At 43.5% G+C, this 17,844-nt stretch overlaps 1 protein-coding gene across 1 annotated transcript; it reads left to right on the top strand.

The window, feature by feature from the left end:
• Positions 1 to 14,356: 14,356 nt before the first annotated feature.
• On the top strand, positions 14,357 to 16,929 carry irf2bp2b (interferon regulatory factor 2 binding protein 2b). The gene is made up of 2 exons (XM_084714605.1): positions 14,357 to 15,370; positions 15,699 to 16,929. Exons 1-2 carry the CDS (start codon positions 14,602 to 14,604, stop codon positions 16,451 to 16,453), a joined length of 1,524 nt encoding a protein of 507 aa, XP_084570731.1. The 5' UTR covers positions 14,357 to 14,601; the 3' UTR covers positions 16,454 to 16,929.
• The last annotated feature ends 915 nt before the right edge of the window (positions 16,930 to 17,844 follow it).

Genomic DNA, 17,844 nt, shown 5'->3' with positions numbered 1-17,844 from the left:
CTGTTTTCATCTTCCTATGCTGCTTTCTGTCTTATTACATCTTTTCTTTTTTGTTACATCATATTCGTCTCCGTATGTCTTGGTACATCTTTCTGTGTTTTTGTCGTTACGTCTGGTTACGGTGATTTCACCTTGCTAGGTATTTTTAAGTTGTTTTCACCTTGAATTATAAAGTAACGAGCTGGTTTGAAAATGAAAGCTGTAGAAAGTATAGATATTTGTGTTAAAATGTAGGGAATAAAAGTAAAAAGCTTGTAGAAAAATACTCAGGTAAAGTACAGATACCTAAAAAATCTACTTCAGTGCAGTAACTAAGTATTTGTAACCACATATTTTTAACTAACTAACTAAGTATTTGTACTTTGTTACTTTCCACCTCTGGTGTGAGGTGAGCTGTCAGGAACGTTTGCTTCAACCAGCGAGGCCGTTAAAGACTCCATGAAAGTTAAACGCTCCCCTGCTGATGACTTTAGCAGTTCGTCCCCGCAGACGCTGTCGGAAAGAGTGAAGAGCGACGAGGAAGGAAAAAAGAAAAGTCGTCCCAGTTTGGAGTGAGTCTCCTTCACTGGTGCTGTGACTGCTTTTACAGATTATGATATTCATTTAACCAAAAAAAAAAAAAAAGAAAAAAAACCCTCACAGTCTTTGTTGCCTCTTAAATTGTCTGCGGTCTGGAAACGTTTTCCTGACGAGAGGAGCTGGCGAGGCTCCGAGCTGCTGGACGGCTCCGTTCTGCCTTCATCATCGTCATGTCAGCTCAGTAACGAGGCCGATTCCCAGGCACGGATCTCCTCCCATCTGCTTTTTAAGCTCTCCTTCTCACTCTTTTTTTTAAACATTTCTCTTTTCCAGGGAAATTCCGATCATTTCCCCTCCGGAGGCCCGAGCTGCTCCGCTCCCTCCTCCTCACAGTCGGGTTTATTTGGAAATGCAGGTTAGACTCAAAGACCCGTCCTCCCTGTTTGACCCCCATCCCCCTCCAAACTGGCAACCCCCCACTACACACACACACACACACACAGAATCCCCATCATGGCTGCAGATGTGGCACATCTGGCTCCAGGAGTGACTCATTATTCTTGGCTCACTCTCATGTTCTGCTCCCCTTTCTGTCTCTGCCGCCATGGCAACTGACGAATGTTTGGCAGGAAGTCCTTGGCTCAGTGCCGGGCCGAACGAGTAAGTGCTCAGGGAGAGAGAGAGAGAGAGAGAGAGTGTGTGTGTGTGTGTGCGTGTGTGTGCATGTGTGTGTGTGTGAGACAGAGTGAGAGGGGTGAGCGAGGTGAGGTGGGCGGGGCTTCAGTCTGGCAGTGCTCCAGTCCAACCATAAAGCTCTGAGTCTGAATCGAGGCCTCTGGCAGAACAAAGCTGTGTGCGACACCGCCGCCGCCGCTCCCGCTTGGCAACCGCCACGTTTTCCCAGCAGCCCTTGCCTTGGCAGCTGGCCGACCTTTCCCTGCAGGCCTGCAAAGAGGATTAGGACAGAGGGGGGGAGGAGAGGGGGAGAGATGAGGGGAGGCGAAGGGAAAAAGAGAGCCTTGTTGTTTTTCTCTTGTCTCCTCGCTTCGCCCCCAGTGACATCACCACCGCTCCGATTCCAGATGCGAGGCGTCCAAAAGTGTTTTTCCTCTGGTTTATTTGACTTGGCCGTCCATTTTATAAATGCCGCGTCGGGTGCTGTATCTCGGGGCGATTGTGCTGGGGGGATAGGAGCACCCAAAATGGCGCCTCCTGCAGTCTGCAGCGTTGACAAAGAAATCAATAACAACCGGACTGTGATTCAGTTTGTTCAGATAATAAAAACTAGAAACATGCTGCATGAAAACTGAGTAGATACTTTGATGATCAGAGTTAGACCTCATACCCAGCTGTCAGACATCTGAGGGACCGACCGATTTTGGTGATCCTCCGACTCTTCCTGCCTCCAGCAGGTCGACATGTTTCGGTTCAGAGTGAAATATAACTCCTGTATGGAGGAGTCAAAAGGTTAGCTAAAGGTCTGCAGCTATATTAGTTGCTGTGATTTGACCTGAATGCTAACAAGCGCACTATGACATTTTTAAAGCTGCTACAAGAAAGATAGTTGATTGTTGAATCTCATTCAGGGGCTTTTTCACCGGTGCTTTTGATCACACTGAGTCAAACTGTGCTGCGCTGGTTTAGATTTCCATTATCAGTTTTATCGCGTGATCAGTTTTTCTGCCCCTCGAACAAGCGAGTGTTGTGGCACTCAGCTCATGTATGTGCAGGAGAGCAGAGAGAAAGTCTCTTTGTGTTCAGCTCTCAGTACTTCTGTGGCTTCTAACAGAATCTTTACGTTGTGAAATGAAGTTTCTTTCTTGTGTCGCTGTCTGTACTTTAAGGTGTCTGCATTATTTTACCATTTCATATTCACTTTCAGCCACCCCTCCCCCCGAATGAAAACATTCCCTGTTTGTGCTGCTTCATAATAAAAGCATTTACATAACGTAAGAACAGAGGACTTTTAGTGTGAAGAATTTAAGGAAAGAGCGTGTTTCTTCTAGAGGCGTATATGAACAGTTTATGCACTGCTTTACACCTGCTCGACTCGAGCCTCCTCAGACTCATCTTCAGTTAAAAGACACACCTTCAGGTGTGTAGCCTCGTTGTCATGGAAATGCATATCAGATTTTTGTGCTTAATTGTTACAGTTTTTCCTGGATGTAGCTGTGTTTGAAGACGTCATCCTGAGTCTTAGTCCCGGCTTAAAAGCCTGAAACAGCCGTCAGTGAACACAACACCAAACCTCTCTGGCTGGCTGAAAAGGTGTCTGAGAGCAGGACATGTTCATGCAGCTTGATGAGGCTTTTATCCTTCTTTGTCCGATCACCTTTTGTTCCCAGCACTTATTGATTTAAATTAGTTTGGAGGTCTATCAATAGATCAGTGAGTCACTTCCTGAGTGTGTATCTGTCCGGGAGGGGAGATGTGTCCATCTGATGGGGAGTGGTTGCTGCACACAGAGGCCCGGCTGACTCTGTGAAGAGGCTCCCGGCATGTAAATGAGATGGAGATGTGTTTGTTGAAATGGTAAACAGACTGCTGTTGGTGCCGTGCCAGAAGAAGAAGAAGAAGAAGAAAGCAGCAGCAGCGGCGTCTCAGTAAACAGGAAGCAGTTCATTACTGGTAATATCCTGACAATAAAGTTACGTGCTGATAAGTGAGGGGATTGAAGTGCATCGCCTGGCCTCTGTTTACCAGGAAACACAACACATCTGCTGTGTGGGGTTTACCCACAAGTCCCTGCAGTGACAGGAATGCAGAACGGCCTGCAGGGGAGTTTAACAGCAGAGCGGCGGCCTCGTCGACCTGCCAGACAACTCGCATCAGACAAACACAATAAATTTATATTGTTTACAGTCGAACGTGCTGCTGTGTTACTACAGCCTAAATATGAAGGTGAGGGAAGGGAGGGAAGAGATTTAATGATACCAAAAACCCACGATAAAAAGTCAATAGTACAATATTTATTATGATATTAAAACCAAATGAAGGTGATGATTTGAACATCCTCCATTAATAGTGATAAATCTCATGTGTACAGCATTTTTGCTCGTATAAAAGTAGTTTTTCCTTTTAACCTAAAGTGCTTCTGCTTTCTGTCTTTAACAAAATAAAATAAAAGCAGCAACCACGACCTAAGCTTGCGAAAGAAAATGGCTTTGGCAATGAGTGTTTGAAATATGTATGTACAATCACAAAACCAAATCGGTCAGTAGTTAGCTAGTCTCACATAGCCAGACTTCTCTCCACAGCACTCAGTGATGGAGAGAGGTCTGCCTCTACACACACACATTCTGCTATAGACGTTTGCATTTATTTAAACCAATCACAGTTGTCTTGGGCGGAGCTAAACCCAGGATGCAGCATTGGTGCTGCTGCAAAATAGTGCCAAGGGGGAACTTGTTTCGGTGGAACATTTGCATGTTGGGAGGTGAGTTCTGGTATTAAAATACCTACATGACTACATCACTGCAAAAGAAAAGGTAACAGCTGTTAGCTTATGTTTGTACCATTAGCCTCTCAGCTGCTAATTTGCTGTTTTTAGTGTGTAGGTTGCGACTAGGAGGTTGCTGCAATGCCACCAGAGTGCATCTGGTGAGTGAGACCAGTAATTTGCAGCAGTCAGTAGTACTTTTATAAAATAAAATAGTGAAGTAAAATAATGAAGTCAGTGCCAGTGAGATCCAGTATTGTGACGAAGCACCTGTGCTGATTATAGATGCAAAACAGTTTTCAAGGTTTGAAAAATTGTGTCCTCCCCCTCATTATATCTCACATTGGTTTGGTCCACTGCCAAATATCATCCCTCTTCTCAACCCCTACATCCCTTGACTCCTTCATCCCTCTTCTCAACCCCTACATCCCTTGACTCCTTCATCCCTCTTCTCAACCCCTACATTCCTTGACTCCTTCATCCCTCTTCTCAACCCCTACATCCCTTGACTCCTTCATCCCTCTTCTCAACCCCTACATCCCTTGACTCCTTCATCCCTCTCCTAGACCCCTTCATCTTCAGTCCCTACATCCCTTCCTTCCACTCCTACCATCCCTCTGCACACAATTCTCTTCTCGTCTTCTGCAGATCACGTCACCAATCCAATAAACTAGTTTTTATACTGAACATATGGTGAGGTCTTTGTTAGTGAAAGACAAAATAAGGTAATATAAAGACTAGTTAAACAAATACAATCTTGAAGAATAAAGTGGTGACTGATTTTCGTAACATTAAGCTGAAACAATCGATGATGATTAGTTTCATGAGAAACATCAGGAATCCACACAGTGTAGTACATCAGACTGCTGTACAGTCAACTCTGTCCGTTTGTCTCGTTGTGTTTGTGAGTCGGTGGACGTTTGTTGTGCTGTGACAGTCAGCGAGACATCAGCGCCTCACTGTACGAGCAGGAGGCTTCAGACGGACACACAGCGAGCGCAGCCTCTCAATAATTGAGCAAATAGCTTTGTAGTATCAGCTTTGATGTGTTAAAACGGCTTTAATTTTTAAACACAGCGTTTGGTAAATGAAGCATCTCCGTACACAGAGCTCAGGCTTTGATGATGTGGAACAGATGATGCATTCAGGGCAAAAAATTAAACACATTTCTGTTTTATCTCGCCTCAATCGGAGGCAACTGTCAGCGGTCCAAATAATTAAGAATTGGCCTGAAACTCAAACAGAGAAACAGATTAGCCTCCGCAGTCCCAGTGGGATCGACTCTAAACAGGATGTTTCATGAAGAGACGTTTGAAATACTATTTACAAGCTTTTGGCAATTAATGATGTCTGTCAGTACAGACTGAGCGATCTGCCAAAGTCTCGTCTCACAGAGTCTGAGGGAGATCAAAGTTTCACCTCCTTAATGAATCCAAACCAGCTCACAGATGCTAAAAATGAAAATGTTAAAGGACAAAAGAAGAACAGCAAACACTTTGGTCTTTAATGAAATCAACACGCCAATAACTTCTGAACAGACGAACATGAACTTTGCTGGTGTTACTGATGCTCTCCAGAGGATGAATCCTGATTATTCTGGTGACACACCTGTCCAGGTCTGTAACACTATCAGGACAAAACTTTCACATGTTCACAGGAAAAATTGCCTTCATATTTACTGATGATATTCCTACTCCACAGAGGATGAACACCTCCATGGATTAAAGTTCTCCGTCACTACAGATTCCAGAGAGAACATGTGTGAAATCAGTGCTCGTGGATCCGAAGGGAAACGGGCTTCATTTCACTTCACTATATTTTAATCTTATATTATATGTACAGTAAATACATGTGTGTGCATGTGAGTACTGCATGTGCTGATCTGACCTGGAGTCAGTTTGATATGACCTGTGTATAAACATATCATTTCAATCAAAATATGGATCTTCATTCATAGATATCATTCATTTAATTTGCATACAAAAGAGGTCTTCCCAACCCACAGACACAAAAAAGTTGTCCTACAGCAACACTTCAAAAAGAACCCAGTTCTGCCTGAGAACCGTGGACCTGGCAACCCTGCTGGCTACAACCCTTCACCTGATTTTTTCATGTCTGTGACATCTTCTGCAGGTATGTTACATTACTACAGTGTATTACTCCACTGAAACTGCAGTGTAGTGTAGTATGATGATAATATGATCATTCTGACTGTATGTTTTTGCTGAGAACTACTCGAAGTACAAAAGTAAAAAGTCGCCCTCTGAGGGACATTTCTGCGAACTGACTCTCACCTTTTCTTCACGGTTGAGTCTCTCTCTCTCGTCTGTTTACCTCCTTTATGAAGTTTCTTTTTGCTGTTACGTCTCACTTTGTTAGTTTTTCTTCTTGTTACGTCTTTTATGTTATTTTTTTTATCTTGTTAGGGCTTTTTGTCTTGTTACATCTTTTACATTGTCTTTTGTTTTGCTACATCTTGTTTGTCTAGTTTTGTCTTTCAGGTTGTTTTTCATTGTTACGTCTTGTTATATTGTGGTTTTGTCCAGTTATGTCCTTTCTGTCTTGTTTTGTCTTTTATGTTGTCTTTCCTCTTGTTACATCAATTCTGTAGATTTTGTCCAGTTACATCTTTTTCACCTTGTTTCATCTTGTTTCATTGTTTTGTCTTGTTATGTCCTTTACCTTGTCTTCTGTCTTGTTATGTTTTTTTTGTCTTGTTACATCTTTTTCATTCATTTCACCTCACCTTTGTGTTTTTTGTCTTGCTACGCCTTGTTTGTCTTGTTTCATCTTTTTTGTCTTGTTACAGTATTTACATTGTTTTTATCTTGTTTTGTCTTTTTTCTTGTGTCATTGTCTAGCAGTTATGCCATACACTGATGAATACACCATGAAATCTTTTTTTTAATGTATTATCGTCCCATGTTCATTTAAATCAGTATTGATGTTGGGAAGGCGGTGTGCAGTGATGCAAAATTAGTGGTATTTGTTTTTAGATATTCCCACCCCTGCAAATATGTACTTATTTTTACAGCGTACTCTCTGTATAGCTGTGTATGTCCTGCACTACACCACTGCAACTGTATCTACGTAACTGTGCTGAGTTGGTGAGAAATTCAATCAGATGTTTACAGACAGGAGACCTCCAGCATGAGAGCCAGATGGGGTCAAGTGACCAGAAGGCCTCTGGGTAATGCTGCTGATGAAGGAACCGAAGGATATTTTCGGTCACAGTGAGTTCTGAGGAATGAACTGTGACTGTAAACGGTTAATCATTCCTGGAGCTCCGAGTTTGACCCCGCCGTCACCTCCCAGCTCTGCCTCTCCCCGGGCTGCTTTCCCATCGTGCAGACTTCCTCCCCCATGTGAAACTTGCTAAGCTGTATAAACTGACTGGGTCGACCCCTGCAGACACGAGGCCAAGTCTGCAAATCTCTCCCATCTGAGTGGCCTGCAGGGAGGCTATTTAAAGACCCCGCTGATCAGGCAAAACACACCCGGCCGGCTCACAGGGCTTCATTAGCTTGTAGCGTCCCACATCCTGCAACCGGTTTACAGTCTGATACAGACAGATCCACGGTCACGGGAGTGTTGGATTATCTCTAATCAGGAGGTGGAGAGGAGGTGTTGTTAGTCCACATCTGAAGGCTGTTTTTTATACCAAAATTATTTTACATATATGCAGTTTTTTTTTTTAATGCTAATGCTATATTCACTAAAAATAGGTGACTGACCCTTTGCCTTTCAGTTTTTTTTCCCTCTTTGCACTGGAAAGTTGAGATTCAATTCATGTGTGTGCAGGAGAGCAAAGACACAAACTCATGTGTAAAGGTGCATGTGCCTTATCTACAATATGTAACAGCATGATATAAATCTAAAACTGTAACATATGGAAAATAAAAGATGAACAGAAATACGAGAATTATGTACAAAAATGCATGCAGCTACAGTCATAAATAACAGTGTAATAACACTGCTGTATGTGTTGCACATAAGATTCATTTCCTGGAGTTATTGTATGACAGGAATGATTTCCTGTGTGTCATTTTAGGCCGCAACAATCCCAAAAACAGCCTGCGAAATCCTACAGAGAATGACTGATGCTTTAAAGGGATAGTTCATCCAAAAATGAAAATTCAGTCATCCCTTTAAAGGCTGTTCAGACAGGAGGCAAAGAGAACTTTTGAGCTGCAAGGACTGCATTTAAAGTCAATGGAAAGATGCAAATGTTACACACAACATAACAACAGTTGAAGCCTAAACAGGTTGAAATTGTTTCAGCTGCTTCATAAACATACAGAGACAAAAAAGGAAAAAAGGTTTCAGTTAATTTCTGAGCTGAACGCTCACACAAAGAGATGCTATGACCATTTCTAGCAAACTAAAGCTGTAAGTTGTAAATATTGCCTGTAAGTTATGTTCATCATTTACAGTTATATTTCAGAATATCTTGCACAAAAAAAAAACATTTCAGTTATGGAGGTATTTTTAGGGGAAAGTTTGACCTCCTGTATATATATATATATGTATATATATATATATATATATATATATATATATATATATACATATATATATAGGAACAGTTCAGTTTTCTGTTGCTCAGTGAGTTCTGATGTAACACAGACCCTGAAAGGCTCAAAACAGTGAAATAACGCAGTGTGTGTCTTTAAGTGCTGAGTGAATGATGTGGGAAATGTCGTCTCTGATGTCAGTTCATGTTTGTGTTTCCATTTGGGAAGTGAAATCACATGAAGGACCCCCCCCCACGCTGTGGGAGGCAGCGACAGGATGATCTGTCAGCTGACTGAGGGGATTTATAGGTGATGGTGGGTGAAATCTGCAGGATGTAGTGGGTCATTAGGAGAAGGGCCTCACACTAAGATGTTCTCTGCAGCAAAAGTGTTTTAAAAAAGGTCAAAACAAGCTTTTTAAGGGTAATGTTGGTATTTTTAAATCTGAGCCCCATTTTTTAAAACATATTTTGGGGTCTAAATGACTAAACGGTAGAAAAAGTTTTGGAACTGACCTCAGTGCTCAATGCTGGAGAAAGATCTGGCCTCACACATACACATTCTGCTGTCTTGTTTGCATTTCTTTAAACCAATCACAAACATCTTGGGCGGAGCTAAGCCCAGGATGCAGCGATGGTGCTGCTGCAAAATAATGTGAAAGGGGGCCAGTGTTTTGGTGGAACATTTACACATCAGGAGGCGAGCTCTGTTTTTAAAATTACTACATCACTGCAAAAGAAAAGCTAACAGCTGTTAGCTTGTTTGTCTCTTGTGTCCTGGGGACTTTGAAGATGTTGATAGCGTGCCGCTTGAAACAAGTGACCTGTAGCAGATTTATACCCAGAGTCTACCAGACTGCATCTGGTGGGTCAGACAAACTGAAATCTGTAATCTTTACGGCAAATGCAGCGATCAAAGTGTGTTCAGTAAAACTGTTGCCCGGGGCAACAGCCCGCTGAAAGTTATGATAGAATTTATCGTGATTATTTCTATTGAAAGGAAACCGTAGAGTTCAGTTTATCAGATAAAAGACACATAACAAGACAAAATGTAAGAGACATAGCAAGAAGTAACAGACATAACAAGACGTAGAAGACAAGATGTAGAAGATGTAACAAGACATACAAGGTACAACAAGATGTAAAAGACCTCACAAGACGCAAAAGACATAACAAGACAAAAAAAGATGTGACAAGACGTAAAAGACTGAACTAGACAAAAAAGACCTAACAAAAACTAAAAGGTCTCACAGGACAAAAAAGACATAAGGGACAAAACAAGATGTTAAAGACCTCACAAGATGCGAAAGATGTAACAAGACAAATAAGGACATGACAAGACATAGAAGACATAAGGTGTAAAAGACAAGACATAAGAGACATAACAAGACGTACAAAGCATAACAAAATTTAAAAAACCTCACAAGATGCAAAAGAGTAAACAAGACAAAAGAAAGACGATGAGACATAAAAGCCATAACGACAAAAAAGACCCAGCAGGACATAAGACACATAACAGGATGCAAAAGACATAAAAAGACAAAAAAAGATGATCAAGACCTCATAGGACATGACAGACAAAGAGGACTGCTTTTTACTTTTTGAGTACATTTCAGAGCCTGAACTCTTGACCTTTACTTGAATAAAGAAGTTGAATCAGTTCTTTTACTTTCACCAGAGTTTCTTCCTCCTCTGCTCTCTGGAAACGCTCTGCTACACCTGAGCTGAAGAAACCCTCTGCGTGTCACTGTGTCTGTGTTTGAGGAGAACAGATTTGAACTGAGGGACAAACTTTCTGTAACCCTGCAGTATTTCACCTCTCTGTCGTTCTTCCTCTCTCTCACTGTAGATTTGCCTACAGGCAGATCTTGCGTGAACGCCGTCCAGGATGCAAACAGCTCGCCGTTCTTGCACATTTGCCTGCAGCGGCCGGGACCTTGCTGGAAAAAGAAAAAAAAAAACAGGATGCATTGTTCACCACGCCTTCCCTCTCGCTTCCTCTCTCTACATCAGCTGACTGAGCGAGCGAGGCAGGCCGTGTCATGACGCCGTGACGAAAGATGAGCGGAGACAAACCGCGACCGGAGCAGCGATACAGTCAGTGAGTAACAGATGATGATGCTGACTCACTGCTGGCCAGACACCAACGCCACCATCACAGAGCCTGAGTCCTCAGCTCCTCACTCTGACCTCTACAAATCTGAGTCCTCCATCTGATTTACTACAAGTTTAAAAAATAGAGAAAACTATTTTTACTTTCATCTCAAAATACTCGAGTCATACAGAGATTTTTTTGCTGCTCCAGCACAAAAACCAAACTGTCCTCACCTGGAACCTACTGTTTGTTTTAAAGGACAATAAAGTGAGCAGATGGACGGACTGTGAAGGTTAATGTCACAATGTCACAGTGGTTCCCAACCTTTTGTTTTAGACGTACCCTCATAAATACCCCCACAGATGAACCCAACTGCCCCCCGTCATCAACACTGCATGTCATGTTCCAGATGTTCGTATGAATGGACCACAAACTAGATGTTATTCATTATAAATGTATATTCTTATAATGAAGTCATAATGATGTTTGCATTTGTACGATAACTCCAACCTAAACTATTTCAGCTGACTGTCCATTTACTCTTAGACAATGTCAGCAATTTCAACAATTTATCCATAACTTTTAACTTAACTGATTATAACTTTTAGCAAACTAAAGTGAAGTTTAGGTGCCAAAACTACTTGGAAAAGTTTAGGAAAAGACTGAGGTTTGGCTAAAAGTAAGTCTGTTAGTTCGGTAAGTGAAGTTATGCAAGTAACGCAAAATGACTTGGTCGTGTTATTCACACACCATTTGGTGAGACCAGGTTCTTTTATTCAGGAATCCCAAAAGTTTGAATTTAATCAATTGTTAAATAATTGTGGTGATGTGTAAATGAGAATAAAAGACCAAATCATATTACAATTCAAAGGCATATTGACATTAACATGTCAATATTAATATTGTTGACGTTGTTTTCATTATAAGGTAGACCAAACAAACTAAAAACACATCAGATAATATTAGTTTAAAAATAAAGAAAAAAGAAAAATTATTAACACAATACTTTTTTGTCACATCTTGGTTCTTCAAATAAGACTTAAATAGCAGCATATTTTGTCTCTTTTGGGACTTCATAGTAATTATAACTATGTGTTATTTTCTCAGACTCATGCAAACTGTGTCATGAATGCAGAGTTCAGCTCATCTGAGCGCGTCCTGTTAGAAACAGAACCAGAGCTGCTTTTATTTCCAGAGTCCAGGTCTCAGTTTGTCCTCAGTGTACAGTCAGCTCGGCTCAGGTCGGCTCAGCTCGGCTCAGCAGTCTGAATGGAGAGAAGGAGATTTACAGTTTGCTTGGTAACAACAGCTGAATTCTGTGATTGGCTGCTCGCTCTGTGACGTCACCGGTGTTTGGCACCGGGACTGGAATGCAACAGAGAGGGACTGAAGCAGCCATTCAGCTTAAAAACAGCCTCAGCACACTTGTTGCTTTAATCCTGCAGAGTCTTTGTTTGTTTTACTCCTAAAAAATAACAATTTCACAGATTGCTAGAAATGTGTTTTTATTTTCTCGGGTGCTCTTGATGGAGAGATGAAAAAAAAGTGGAAAAAAAAGAAAAAGGAAAGAAAAAGGAAGGGAGTGAATCCAACTTGTTTTCCAAAATAAACTGTGTGGTTTGAACACTTGTTGAACTGTTAAATGAGCCTCTGTGCAGCCCGTCAGCTGAACTCTCTGCTGGGTTTTGGTATTTATAAAAGCTCTTTGGTTCCCTGCAAGCAGAGATGGGATGAGGCGAAGAAGAGCTCTCACTCTACCTCAAATTCCAGAGATCACAGGGATTTGTAACAGCACAGCAGAATAAAATCCAATAAAGTCTGTTGAGGATATTCAGACTACAGTACAAAAGAATATATATCGTCCAGTCAAGTTATCAAGTTCTGTTTACACAATTACGATAAAACGTCATGTTGGACTGAACATCATGCAGCCAACAACAAAAAGGCACAAAGAAAACTCACTACGTTATTATATCTGAGTAAAATACAATATTAAGACTAACAAAAGAAATTCAGATCATTTAAAAGGAGATGCTGATTGTTTTCAATTCATTTTATGTATTAGCAAGTTGACACTAACACAATAAAGAATTAAGATTTTTATTTTTTAATGTTTTGCTTTTATTTTGAAACAGTAGCCGCATGTTGTTGTTATGTTGTGTTTATTAAGTGTTACTGACAGTATTTACTGTGTGTAGTTGTAACAGTAGAATGTGTTTTCACAGTAACCCTGCGACTGACCGCACTGCTGCACACATCCATGTATGTGAATGTGATGTGTTTTATTAGTGGTGTGCATCAGAAAATAAGTCTCCTCTGAAAGCCACTGTCTTATTCAAACCCTAATTATATTCCATTATTCTGATAATAAACCCCCACATCAAAGCTTGATATATCTTATTCCAGAATGCTGGTTCCAGTGTGTTGCAGCCCTTAATAAAGAGCCTGGGTTTGCTCGAGGTTTCTGCCCCTTAAAGGGAAGATTTTCCTCCCTGCAGTCGCCTCAGTGTTTGCTCCTGGTGAGAACAACTGGGTTTATAGGAGAGATAATAAATAGAAGATAAAATAACATAATGAGTCCCACAGTGGGGAAATTTACATTGTTATAGCAGCAAAGTGAATAGCAAAAATATAAAGAGGTACCAATAAAAAATATATTTAAAAAGATAAATGTAAAAATATAAACAAGAGAAAATATAAAAAATATGAACAGTTTAAACAGTGGAAATATAAAAATAGGAAAAGTATATACAAGAAGAAAACTGCCCTGGGATGATTTGACACCATGAAAGTAAAACTGAGTTGACTTGAAATATTCTTTATACTGGCAGTAACATGAAGACAAATATCTTCTCTCAAATGTGTTTTATTTTGAGAAAAAAGGGGGTCAAAAGCACAGTGTTCTAACATGAGAAATATCTGAAAGAAAATTAAGAAATATGTCGAGTGTATGCATTATATTTTACTACTATATATAGCAACAGTATAGCAAGATATTAAAATAAGAGCACAGAGTCATAACTCTCAGACTCTGATCCCAGGTGTGAAAATGCATTAAAATTAATTTATCAGTGTCATATTTTATCAGGAAAGATTTTTATTTTTTCTGTTGCAGCATCTCTCCTTTCATATTTAAAATTCAAATTTTATTTGATTAGAATATAAATATTAGTAGCACTTCAAATGCTCAGAAACATCCCAAAACCACTGAAATAATTTTATTTTAAAAGTTACTTGGAACATCACAAGTGTGCTGTAATATAATAATAAATGTTGTAAATAAATAATGATGATAATAATAATAATAATAATAATAATAATAATAATAATAATAATAATAATAATTACAATATAAAGAATAACAGTAAAAGGTGTCATTTCATTTGACGTCATTATCAGACTGAGTATTTGATCATAATTACCGTTATAGTGTTTTTTAAAGCTAAATTGATCAGATAAAATGGAAGTTACTGCATTTTGCTTTGGTGCGACCCAATATTTTCTACAATCAAATACAATATAAATAAAATAGCGAAACTTTACTGCCGTTTTTTTTTTTTTTCTTAATTTTCAGCCTTTTCTCTCAGCTTTTGAAATGTTCTCCGTTTTCTCGCAGCAGGAATTTGTGCAGCGTTGTGGTCATAGAGAAACCGACACGGAGTGATGCCTCATCTCAGACACAGACGATCTTTGAAGCGTAAGCTCTCCGGATAAAGATAGAGCCTCGGTGCGCATGCGCCTGAGGGGTCGTCGAAGAATCCAGTAAATAGAAGCCCGAAGCACGAGCCGAGTGTCGGCGCTGACGTCACGGCCCTACACGGAGAGCTCGAGCTGAATTGTAAGCGCGAGCTTCAGACGGAGGCGCGCGGAGGCGAAGGACAGAAGTAGGATGAACTCCGGTTGGTGTGACTCCGCCGCTTTCTGACGGAATCTAAAACCTCACTTTATTTCAACTGTCGGTTCTTTCTTCATCGCAGCGACGTAAACAAACCGGCGGACATTTTGGGGAGTTTTGACTCACTCCGGGGCTACAACATGTCGTCCGCGGCGGTCGCTGCCTCCAGAAGGCAGTCCTGCTACCTGTGCGACCTGCCCCGCATGCCGTGGGCGATGATCTGGGATTTTACGGAGCCCGTGTGCCGCGGATGTGTCAACTACGAGGGCGCCGACCGGATTGAGTTTGTTATCGAGACCGCTCGGCAGCTGAAGCGGGCGCACGGCTTCCAGGACGGCCGCTCTCCAGGCCCGGGGAAGCCCCAGCACGCCGGGAAGGACATCAACCACTCGGCCGGAGAGCCGGGCTCCCGTCCGCCGCAGCCTCTGGACCGCTACCCGCTGTCTGAGCGGCCGCCCCGGCTGGGCCCGGAGTACCAGGCCGGGAGGCAGGCTAACGGCCTCCCCATGCCCAACGGATTCCCTAAACCCGACGAGCCTCCGGAGCTGAACCGTCAGAGCCCCAACCCCCGCAGGACTAGCACGGTTCCTCCCAACCTGGTGCCTTTGGTGAACGGCGGCATACCGACCATACACCCGCTGAACGGCCGCCCCGCTCAGATGGGTCTGCCCGGGGTGCTGGCCGCGCCGGGCCCCGGGGAGCACGGCAAGAGACCCGAGGAGCTGAAAGACAAACACAGGCCGGACAGCCTGACGGACATGTCGGACAGCCATAAGGAGTGGATCGGGAAAGGGAAGACGGTGCGGGATCTGATGGCGCTGCACACCTTCGACAGCAGGTTCAAGAAGGAGCACGCGGCCATGCAGAGGGTGATGGGATACGAGTCCAGTGGCACCTCCTCGAAAACAGGTAGGACTGGTTCTGGACAAGTATAAACTAAGAAAATTGAAATCACGTGTCAGCGGGTCTCACGCACGCGCTGACGTGTTCAAACCGACATGCCACGCGCTGCTGACAGGCACCCGTTCACCTCTGTGCACGCGGGGGTTTGACAAAAACAAAAAAAGCCCCCAAAAGGTTCATTCACTGCTCACACACACAGCAGGCTGCAGTGTGTTTGTGTGTGTGTATCTCTCTCTCTGGGTTGTGTAATGTGGTGTGTGTGTGTGTCTGTGTGTGTGTGTAGTGTGCTGTGGTGTGGTTGTTAACCCTGGCTCTTCCTCTTCCTCTTCCTCAGACAGGGGGAAGCACCCACGGAGCATGAAGAGGAAGGCCTCCCCGGAGCCAGACGGCGAGGGCAGCGCCCCCAAGATGAACGGTGGTGAAGGCCAGCCGTGGCTCCCCTCTGAGGTCCTGAAGATGCCGCCAGCCGCCTTGCCTGGCTTCTCGGCCGCTCCCCCCTCCACCATTTCCCCCCACTCCCGCACCACGCCCCCTGAGGCCGCCACGGCACAGAACGGTCAGTCCCCGATGGCAGCGCTCATCCTCGCCACCGACAACGCAGGCAGCACGGGCTCACCTAAGGATGCCAACCAGGTACACTCCACCACGTCGGGTGCTCGGCGGAACAGCGGCAGCCCCCTGTCGCCGTCCTCGGCGTCCCAGAGGAGGCTGACACAGAGGGACGGGCCCGTGAGCGCCAACCCCTCTGCCCTACACCCACCCGTTGGCATAGACCCCCATGCACCGCCGCCACAGAGCATTCCAGACCCTTCTGTGCCGCCGGGCAGCGTGCCGCTGTGCTGCACTCTGTGCCACGAGCGGCTGGAGGACACTCACTTCGTCCAGTGCCCGTCGGTGCCCTCGCACAAGTTCTGCTTCCCCTGCTCCCGGGAGAGCATCAAGCAGCAGGGCGCCACCGGCGAGGTGTACTGCCCCAGCGGCGAGCGGTGCCCGCTGGTGGGCTCCAATGTGCCGTGGGCCTTCATGCAGGGGGAAATAGCCACCATCTTGGCCGGGGACATAAAAGTTAAAAAGGAGAGAGACCCTTAAAACGTTCACCAGCTGTTTTTTCTCGAACTTCTTTCCTTTTGTAATCCGACTACGGCAACAACAGCAGGACATAAAGTCAAACACACACAAGCCCAGTTATAAATCATCCAGCGAGCCCCAGACAAACTGACGGACATGTACATATTGGACACAAGGGAAGTGTATACTTCGTAAACATGGCTGTATAATTTTTTTTTGATTTTTCTTTTTCAATACATTGTGTTTCTATGATTTTGACGATGAACAGGTATGTACTCCTCATAACAGACTCTCCCCCGTCACACTTGTTTCTTTTCAGTCTATCGGTGTACTTTAGGTCTGGAGACGGTCCTGTCCAACATAGAATGTGACTAATCTGAGCACTTGGCAAAAAAAATAATAAAAAAAAACAAAGAAAAAATGCTTCTAGCTGTACATGTATGCACTTGTTTAAGAAAGAAAACTTGCCAAATACAGTTTCAGACCTTGTAATAATACCTCCAGTGTCTCTGTGGTTTGCTTATTTTCCATAACTGGCGAGCCAGGAGCTGGTTGGAGAGTCATGGCCTGGTTTGTGATTCAGTCATGATGCAATACCTTCCAACAGGAACAAACCAGCTTCCAGGGAAGAGTGTGGGTGGAAGAGAAGTCAAGGATAGAGGGATGAGGAGGAGGAGGAAGAGGGGGGTGAAGGCCGGGGTAGAAGTGTGTTGCATAAACGTTTTGTACAGTAAATCACATGTAGGCGGGCCGAGGCCGCTCGCCGCCACTGAGCGTCGTGTCCTGCGAGAGATAACGAGGGCCTAAAAATAGTCTGGCTGTTGAAACGTGACGCGCAGAGCTTCAAAGCGTCGCTCTTCACGTGCTCTTTATGACAATATGTTCTTCAGTCTGGATCTTTTTTTTTTTTCTTCTGACTTCCTCCTGGCTTTATTTATGTGTCTTTTTTTTTTTTTTAAGAACAAACCCTGGCAGCAGATCAGGGCTGTTGTTGACTGAACCCACGCCGCCTCTGACTCCAGCAAAAACATGCAGGAGACGTGAGGTCACGAGCACCCACCCACCCCCACCCCCCACCCTGTGGCTCGTCACCCACATAACTCGCTCTGTCAGGATGACGGAGACGCCGCCGGGGTCTGTTTTGAATGGATCCAAACGGGCACAACAAGGCGGCTTCGTCAGGAATGCACAAGGCTTGAATCTTGTTTATTTTATCACCAAAACAACATTTGTTTTTCTTTATTTTAAGTTAATATTCGACATAACAGTTGATGTGATTCGGCCACTTGTGGATGTTCGGCTGCAGGAAGAGAAGTAACGCTCGGAGGGGCCCCTGCCTGAGAGCAGAGGGGGGAGGATATAAATGCCTTGCTCAGGGGTCACGTGCTCCTCGGTGGAATTCCTGAGTCACC

The sequence above is a fragment of the Lutjanus erythropterus genome, chromosome 3, assembly GCF_056507025.1.
Source record: "Lutjanus erythropterus isolate fLutEry1 chromosome 3, fLutEry1.hap2, whole genome shotgun sequence".
NCBI lineage: Eukaryota > Metazoa > Chordata > Actinopteri > Lutjaniformes > Lutjanidae > Lutjanus > Lutjanus erythropterus.
Note: the sequence above shows the minus strand (reverse complement) of the source record. Positions and strands in the feature narration are given on the sequence as shown.